This window comes from Pelophylax lessonae (genome assembly GCF_965119305.1).
Source record: "Pelophylax lessonae genome assembly, chromosome: 2".
Taxonomy (NCBI): Eukaryota; Metazoa; Chordata; class Amphibia; order Anura; family Ranidae; genus Pelophylax; species Pelophylax lessonae.
In genome coordinates, this window is record NC_138769.1 from 659,877,732 (window position 1) to 659,887,021 (window position 9,290).

Below are 9,290 nucleotides of genomic sequence, written 5' to 3' on the forward strand. Positions count from 1 at the left end.
GCCACATACAACAAAAGGCAGTGACTTTTTCTCATCATACAAAGAGCAAATAATGAGAACTAAAAAGATAACTTATCTGTGTTATCTCTTTATATCAGAAAGCGGTACATTCCGACGCTTTATGCTTGGCAAGCAAACCTCGTGAACTGATAATACTAGAAAATTGTATTTCACAAAGGGAGTAACGGGATAATATTCCCGAAATGTATATGTATTTTCCTTCTTCTTTAATAGGAAAAGGCTGATGGAATTAAAGAGGTCAAACTGTAGACTTCTTCACTTAGCATCAACAGAAGATGACAGAGGTCATATACATATCAAATGCACTGACAGGAACAATACATTAATATCAATAAGCGGAAGAGAGGTGCTGTGTTATATATATACATTTCATTAATGCAAGTGCACCATCTGGGGGATGAAAGATTCTTTTATCATAAAATAACTCAGTGCTCATCAAATTTTGATTTCTTACATCAATAGAGCTGCATTTCCTCTCTTTCATGTATCTATATCTATCTATATCTATATATATATCTATATATAGAATATAATATATATATATATATATATATATATATATATATATATATATATATATATTGCATTAGCTGCACTAAAAGGATTTATTTTCTTGCATACTTTCTTTTTGTTATGAACTTACCTTATTACCGTACCGTCTAAAATCGCCACTTTGGGGCTATTTATATTTCACTGCAATTATCAGATAATGAAAGAAACTTGTAACTATGCGTTTTGATTTCTTTCTTCCGCTTTTCAGATTAACTAGGGATGTCACTTGTCTCAAAACACTGTGATCATGTTAATATAGTTGGGTGAGATTAAAAAAAGGGAATGCTTTCCTTACATTCGACTTCTTTTTTTAAAAACTTGTACAGCTTTGAGAACCCTATTAAGGAAGAATGCAAACTGTAGACTGATATAGTTTAACTATATTTGTTTTAGTTGACCCAGGAGTAGAAATGTTCCCCTTGTCCCCCCCCCACCCAGTGCGTCAGTTCCAGGTTCGTAGTTATAGCTTTGCCCGGCACTTTGAAACACTTCTTCATGTTGGGGTAAAACTCTGCTTACAAGGCTCCTATTATAACAGTTTTTGAATGAATAAATGTTTTGGCGAAACTCCATTTTTTTCTATTTTATATAGAAGTCTTATGACTCTTTTGGGTAACTTTAAATCATTGTACTTGGACTACAGTATCCTGTTATTTCACCCTAATGAGTGTCTGATTTAGGGATCAATGTAATCAAGAACTTGTTTATAGGTATGACAATTGCTGATTGGATTCTGATAAATAGTACAAGGCTTGAGTATTACTTAGTGTGCCCATTCTTCAAGTCATGAATAAACTTAGTGTGTCCATTCTTCGAGTCATGAAAGTGATTCCTGTCCTTCAGGCCAATATGGAGCAAAGTGGACTGCTGTGTATCAAGCTATACTCTCCCCTTCATACTCCTGGGGCAGGTTTAAGTTCTCTTTACAATATTTTTGTCTTTGAATTGGGATGATGCCAGTTTTTGGTTATGTAGATTTTCGCCCAGGCTCTTGTGCTCTCATCTCCGCTTCTCATTCAGTCTTGTTTCCTCCCGAAGATGATTTTGCTCTCTCGGCTGTTTCAGTATGTGGTCTCAGCATGTGAAGTCTTCAAATGCACCACGTACTGCGTGGTGGGGGAGAATGTTCGCTGTGTAACTCATGCCTGCTGGGTGCCCTCTCACGCCCTCACACGGAGCCTGTAATGAGAACAGCGTATTCATTATAAGTGGCAACAGCTGAGGAAGCATGTACAACACTTCTAGATAAATTGGAAAATCAGTATCACATACAAGCCAAAATAACTTAATATATATTCCATAATAACTTTCTTTGAATTACAGTTTTGTATTTCTAAAAGAGAACTTTAAGACAGGAATGAAAACGCTAGTTTCTTGGCTGTCCCTGGCTTCAATATTTTCTGAGATCTGTTCTTGGAACAAGCATGCAGACCAGGAAGGTCGGTGATGTTTAAACTCCTAAAGCTGGCCATACACTAGTGGGAATTTGTTCACAAATATTAATCTTAGAGCATTTGTTTGAAGTTCTAACCCAGTAGTCTCCAAACTACCTACCTGTATGTGGCCATTTGCTTGCCTTTATCTGGCCCTTGAGGCATTATTCCTGCCCCTGGCACCAACAATGGGTCACTATTCCTTCCACTGACACCAACGATGGTGCATAACTCCTGCCCCTGGCACCAGCGATGGGGCACAATTCCTTCCACTCACAACAGAAATTGGGCATTATTCCTCCCACTGACACAAAGGATGAGGCATAATTCCTTCTACTCCTAATTCCTTCTAATTCCTTCCTTCTATTAGGCATTGTTTACTCCCCCTGGGCACAGTCTGGCACCCCTAAAGTCTGAAGGACAGTAAACCGGCCCTTTCTTTGGAAAGTTTGAAGACCCCTGTTTTAATCATTAGCGGGGATCACATTTTTTTTTTTTGGACTGGGGCGGCAAGAAAATTCTGAGAAAAAGGATGGAACATTTTTCCCAAAACAAAAATATTTCTAACAATAAATGTGGTTTTCCTTCAGTAATGTCCATTCATTCCAAAATCAAATGTGTAAAGCAACAAACTTTTGAAAATTTGTAATGACGTTTGTCGTGTCATTAAATGTACTATGAATTTTTGAGGTTGCTACCAGAAAACAATATCTTTGTGGGTGTATTGTAATCTGTTAGTTCTGTTTTATACAGCCCGCTGGAGAGGGAGATAGAGATAAAGAGACAGAGAAAGAGAGAAAGAGAGAGAGAGAGAGAGAGAGAGAGAGAGAGAGAGAGAGAGAGAGGGGGAGAAAGAGAGCAGTTTACACAGCACTCCAGTAAGTACAATTCTTCCACTGCCGCTGAGCCTGTTAGGTATTCTATGATATCTGGGTTCAGTCGAATAAGGAACACGCAAATTAAAGTATACTTTCTTATTTTATGTAGCACCCTCCTAGGTAGGTGCTAGTGAGAGAATATCGTTTTTGACTCTGTCTGCCTATCAGATGAAAAGCAGGGAAGTCTATATTGCTTTCTGCCTACCAGAGAGCAGGTTTCCGTTAGTGAGGTCTGCTCAGTGTGCTCAGTATGTGATTCATTGGGTCTAGATAGTGTTTCACACTGGTCCAATAGGGAGGCATGTTAGACAGTGGGAGGAAACCTGACCAATGGGTGCACAGGCTTTAATACAGTACCGGTGATTGGCAGAGACAGGCTGTCTCAGTGCATTGTGGGATACTGTATAAAAGCCAGGAGCACATGTGCTGCGGGGTCTTTGGCTGGTGAGCAGAGTCCCGGAGGGAGGGTGGTAACTGCCTCCTCCTATGTAGTGGTGGCACGTTTTTTCATATGGAAACAGTGATATTTTCACTAATTCAATAAAGTTTTTTTGAACTAATACAACCAGATGTCCTTAGTTGACTTCTTTTGAGGAGAACTCTTTTTTCCTCCCCTTTTGTTTCTCTTATGTAGTGGTGGCACGTGGTCGCAGGCAGTCGGCCTGGGGATCATAGGAACGGAACTGAACTCAGAGGTCCAGGAGAACTGACTAGAGGGGGAGAGACACTGGAGACCCTCGAAAAACAGTATCGTGAGTACAGGGGATCGTGTTAAGGGACCTGACCTGTGGGGGAGACACCCCGGAGTAGGATAGTCAGAGGACGAGTGTCAGTGTGTCAAGTGAAAGGGGGTACTAGGAGAGAATCCTGAAGAGAATTTGTTTGTCAAGTCTTCTGGAGAGAGAGTCGTGTCGAGAGAAAGAGTCGGTTCACACTAGCACGACTTGTCAGGCGACTTGTCAGCCTGACAAGTCGCGTTCCCTCACGGTCCATTGACCGCTACAGGACCCGTTCTAATAGGAGCGACACAAGTCGCTCCGACTTAGAAAAAGGGTCCTGTACTACTTCGGGGCGACCTCGGAGCGACTTGCATAGACTTCCATTATGTGAAGACCCTGCAAGTCGCTCCGAAGTCGTGGTGCATGGTAATGCACAAGTCGCCCCCGAAGTAGTACAGAGTCGTGTCGCCCCAGTGTGAACCGACTCTTAATCCAAATTCACCTAGTAGCAGGGGGAATCAGCAGCCTGGCTGCATCATCAGACAGGAGTCCTCATATCTTGTGAATAGTTAATCTGGAGTATCCCACTATTCCCTTCTCCCATCCCTAATTAAAATAAAATACCAAAAACAACTACAAACCCCTGGACTGATCATTGACTGAACCAAGAAGTAAAGTGTCAAATTGTGAATACCTGAGTTGCTAACGGTAACGCAGGGGGACCCGAAAGTGTGTTATACAGCAGTCCTCAAGGGGGCAGCGCTACATTTAGCACAGTTGCAGTGTTTATTTGATAGCATTAGTAGCTCACTGTATGCTTTCACCTATTGCCTGGAATTGCTCCGTAACTCTTTACTGCCACCACTACAAAGGGTATTAAAACATCTCCTACTGATAATTTGGAGTATTGTAGCTTGCCACTGTTTTGCGAGCATATGCAATTTCTGGGCTTGACATTTTTGGTATGTATTAAATCTATTCAGTCTCATCTTTAATTGTCAACTGTATTGTAGTTGTGTGCACTAAAATTAATTTAAGTACTTTTAGCAAAAAAAAAAAATACATATTTGTTAAACAGTTCCACAAATATGTGATATAAAAACACCAATTGCCATCATTTTATTTCTACAGGTCCTCTGCGTTCAGCAAATATATATTGCTTTGGGTTTCAAGTAAATTTTCAAGCTAAAATTGCAAATTTTAGCACGTTTATGAAAAATGCAAACAATTGGTCCTACAGTAAGTCCTCATGCACACAGGGCGTTAGAAAAAATGAGCAGCAAAGCCACTACCAAAGCCAGGAAAAAGCGGCTGTAAAAACGTGCTTTTACTAGCTTTTTTATTGGCGTTATTCCGCCTCTTCTGTTTTCCATTCCTAAATACAATTACTACAGAGCACAAGCCGCATGACATGTCAAAATCAATGGTTCCCTATGAGGACCTTCTTAACCACTTAAGCCCCGGGTGATTTTACCCCCTTCCTGACCAGGGCCTATTTTGCGATTCGGCACTGCGTGATTTTAACGGACAATTGCGCGGTCGTGCAACGCTGTACCTAAACGAATTTGGCGTCCTTTTTTTCCCACAAACAGAGCTTTCTTTTGGTGGAATTTGATCACCTGTGTGATTTTTCGATCATGCGCTATAAACAAAAAAAGAGCGTAAATTTTGCAAAAATAACAATATTTTTCACATTTTTTTTACATGAAATTCCCCCTAAAAAAAAAGTAAAAATCAAAATTTTTTAACATTTTAGGCCAATTTTTTTTTTTACCATATGTTTGGTAAAAAAAAAAACGCAAAAAGCGTATTTTGATTGGTTTGCGCAAAAGTTATTGCGTTTACTAACAAAGGGAAAGATTTTTGTCATTTTTGTTGTTTTTTTTTAACGCGTAATGGTGGCGATCTGCAATTTTTTTTGCGGGACTGCGACATTGGGGCGGACAGATCGGACCCTTGACTGACATTTTTGACACTTTTGGGGTTACCAGTGACATTACTACAGTAATCAGTGCTATATATTTATGCACTGTTACTGTAAAAATGACACTGGCAGTGAAGGAGTTAACTGTATTGGAGAGGGAGGGTTAAGTGTGTCCTGGGGGCGTGCTTCTAACTGCGATTGGCTGTGGCTGTGTGTGTAAGAACAGTGATCAACGGTCCTACATAGTAGAACCGTTTGATCATCATTCTTACACAGGGAGAACTGACAGGCGGCTTTGTTTACACTAGCCGCCTGCCTTTCTCCCGCTGTCACGGACGATCGCGAGTGCCCGGCGGACATCGGGTCCGCCGGGCACACGCGCGGGGGGGTCCGTGACCGAGCGGGAGCCTCCGGCGGCGTGCACTCGCTCCCCACACCCTTACAGGCTAGCGACGTAGCCCTACGTCGCTCTGCCTGTGAGGGGCTGACTGTCGACGTAAATAGTCGTGCGGCAGTCGGCAAGTGGTTAACTGATCTGACTTTCAGCCCATTGATGGAAGTCGCATCCAAGTCAGATCATCATGATCCGATTTGTTTTGCGACTTGTGCTCTGAGGATCTTGAAAGGGAACCCCACGCCAAAAAAAAAAAACTGTGTGGGGTCCCCCCCAGATCCATACCAGACCCTTTGAGTCTGGTATGGATCTTAAAAAGGAAAAACCAACACCAAAACTTTAAAAAAAAAACACACAGCACAAGTCGCACCACAAGTTGGATCATGATAATCTGCTTTGGATGCGACTTCCATTCAAATCAATGGGCTGAAAGTCAGATCAGTAAAGATGGCTCTTATAGGGAACCATTGATTTTGACATGTCAAAAAAAAAAAAACGCTTGACACGGCTTAACGCTGTATCCAGCGGTAAGCCACGTTTAGCCGCGTCAGGCGTTTTTACATGTGTAACGCTGGTCTTCAGAACACGCTGGCTCTGGGGTTTTTTTTCAGCTTGAAAACACCTTGCCACACATAGGAGCTTGCCACACACAGCTCCTAAAAGCCTATGGGTGCATGGACACATAGAGGTTGATTTACTAAAGGCAAAAAAATCTGATGCTGGTAAAAGCAGCTGTAAAAACGCCTTGTGTGCATGAGGCTTAAAAGGGAAGACAGTTTAAGGCAGAATAATTATTTCTTTTACATGGCCTGTGGGCAACTGTATGTCCAGGACTGCTGATTTATTATATATATATACTGCCTACAATCTATTATTATTATTTATGGTACTTATATAGCGCTGTCAATTTACGCAGCGCTTTTACATATACATTGTACATTCACATCAGTCCCTACCCTCAAGGAGCTTACAATCTAAGGTCCCTAACTCACATACATACACAGTAGGGACAATTTTTTATACAGGATCCAATTAACCTACCAGCATGTCTTTGGAGTGTGGGAGGAAACCCACGCAGGCACAGGGAGAACATGCAAACTCCAGGCAGGTAGTGCCGTGGTTGGGATTCGAACCAGCGACCCTCTTGCTGCTAGGTGAAAGTGCTAACAACTACACCACTCTAAATAAATCTCCTTCGGCCTGTTTGTTCCTTGAGGGTGTAAGATACTGACACCAAGGGGCTGATTTACTAAAGACATAAAGACTGCAAAGTGCAGTTTCTCCAGAGCTTAGTAAATGAGCAGAAGCTCTGCTGACTTCCATCATCCAATCATGTGTAAGCTAAAATGCATTTTTTATTTTTATTTTCCTTGCACGTGATTGGGTACTTTTTGCAAAGTGAAGGTTTGCTAACATTAACTAACATTTTCTAAGCTCTGGAGCAACTGCAAAGTGCACAGTCTATTTGTCTTTAGTAAATCAACCCAAGGAGTGAATAATAACTTTATGTGAAAAGTACATCTCACACAGCAACCGCTTTATAGCCTTTGTGCAACAATTCAGTCAGAAAGGCAATCATTTAGTTTGGCTTGTAGGTGACTAGGTTACCTTTATTTAATATGATACTTACCTTCTGAGAATTACTGCAAAGATTTGTAAGGCTTTACATGGGCGAGATTCTCACCAAGTACAATGGTTAGTGAGAGATAAGCCTATCTTGGTGTCAATCATACACCTTGATGGAATATTTATCACTGACGTAGTTAACATAGGTGTCCCTCTTCCATGGCAAAAAAACTCTCCCCCAAAAAACAAAAAAAAACTGTCTCATTATATGAACACAACCTTTAAGGAAAATAAACCTCCAAGGCCCCGATGATGTTCATCTATCAGCAGGAAAATGCATTATCACCATTTCATTGTTGATCTGTTGCTGATGTTTGTACCTGTTATCTAACTGCAAGTTCTTGTACCGAAATAAAACTGCATATGTTTATAGAGTAAGCACTGTTTTCCATGCTCTTAAAACAGGTCCTGTACTGTCAACTGCACCTCATCAGGGCCAGGACAAGAGGTGGGTCAGGAGGGGCAGCTGCCCCAGGTGAAGCCTATACTTCAACCTGCACTCCCTTCAATGCACACAAACACGCTCTCCTGCGTGCACACACAGTGGTGTATTTAGGTTTTGTGCTGCCCTAGGCCTAACTAAACTTGGGCACCCCTAATTTAAATATGACCCACCCCTTCCTGTAAAGGCCACACCCTTTCATGTTTATGACCCACTCTGTCATCTGTAAACCACAGACCATAATCACAGTCTATCAGTTCCCATAAGTTCAGCTATATCAGTGCTCATCAGTGCAGCCTCATTACTGCCCATCAGTGCAGCCTTATCAGTGGCCATCAGTACAGCCCCATCAGTGGCCACCAGTGCAGCCTATCAGTGCATCATATCAGTGGCCATCAGTGCTGCCTTATCAGTGCAGATTATCAGTCCTGCCTCATCAGTGGCCATCAGTGCAGTCCATTAGTGCCTCAGGGCAGCATATCAGTGAAGCCCCATCAGCTTTTTTGCTGCCCCCCAGCAAAGTGCTGCCCTAGGCCTGGGCCTTGTTGGCCTAGGCCAAGATACAGCACTGTGCACACATACACGCTTCCCTCTGTGCACACATACACGCTTCCCTCTGTGCACACATACACGCTCACCTCGGTGCACGCATACACGCTCACCTCGGTGCACGCATACACGCTCACCTCGGTGCACACATACACACTCCCCTCGGTGCACGCATACATGCTCCCCTCGGTGCACGCATACACGCTCACCTCGGTGCACACATACACGCTCCCCTCGGTGCACGCATACATGCTCCCCTCGGTGCACGCATACACGCTCCCCTCCGTGCACGCATGCACGCTCCTCTCTGTGAGCGCATACACGCTCCCCTCGTTGCACGCATACACGCTCCACTCCATGCACGCATGCACGCTCCCCTCCGTGCACGCTTGCACGATCCCCCCCAGTAAACGCATATCACGCTCCCCCCGGTGCATGCATACACACTCCAATCCGTGTACGCATGCACGCTCCCCTCTGTGCACACATACACGCTCCCCTCGGTGCACGCATGCACGCTCCCCTCGGGGCATGCATGCACGCCCCCCTCTGTGCACACATGCACGCCTCCCTCTGTGCACACATGCACGCCCCCCTCTGTGCACACATACACGCTCCCCTCGGTGCACGCATACACGCTCCCCTCCATGCACGCATACACGCTCCGGATCAGTTGCTAGCAACCAGTGGACTGTGCAATCATGGCTACAGCTGTCACATTGTGCTCCAACACACATGCTCTCTGCCCCATC

The 9,290-nt window shown here is 43.4% G+C and overlaps 1 protein-coding gene across 3 annotated transcripts in view; it reads right to left on the reverse strand.

The window, feature by feature from the left end:
* Positions 1-1,152: 1,152 nt before the first annotated feature.
* ASIC1 (acid sensing ion channel subunit 1) overlaps positions 1,153-9,290 on the reverse strand; it is a gene marked incomplete at its 5' end in the record, with an annotated part of 428,906 nt that continues 420,768 nt past the window's right edge. For all 3 annotated transcript variants that reach the window (XM_082248466.1, XM_082248465.1, XM_082248464.1), the window contains one exon: positions 1,153-1,752. In XM_082248466.1, the coding sequence (XP_082104592.1) occupies positions 1,648-1,752 (105 nt within the window). In that variant the 3' untranslated portion in view covers positions 1,153-1,647. The remainder of the gene's footprint in view (positions 1,753-9,290) is intronic.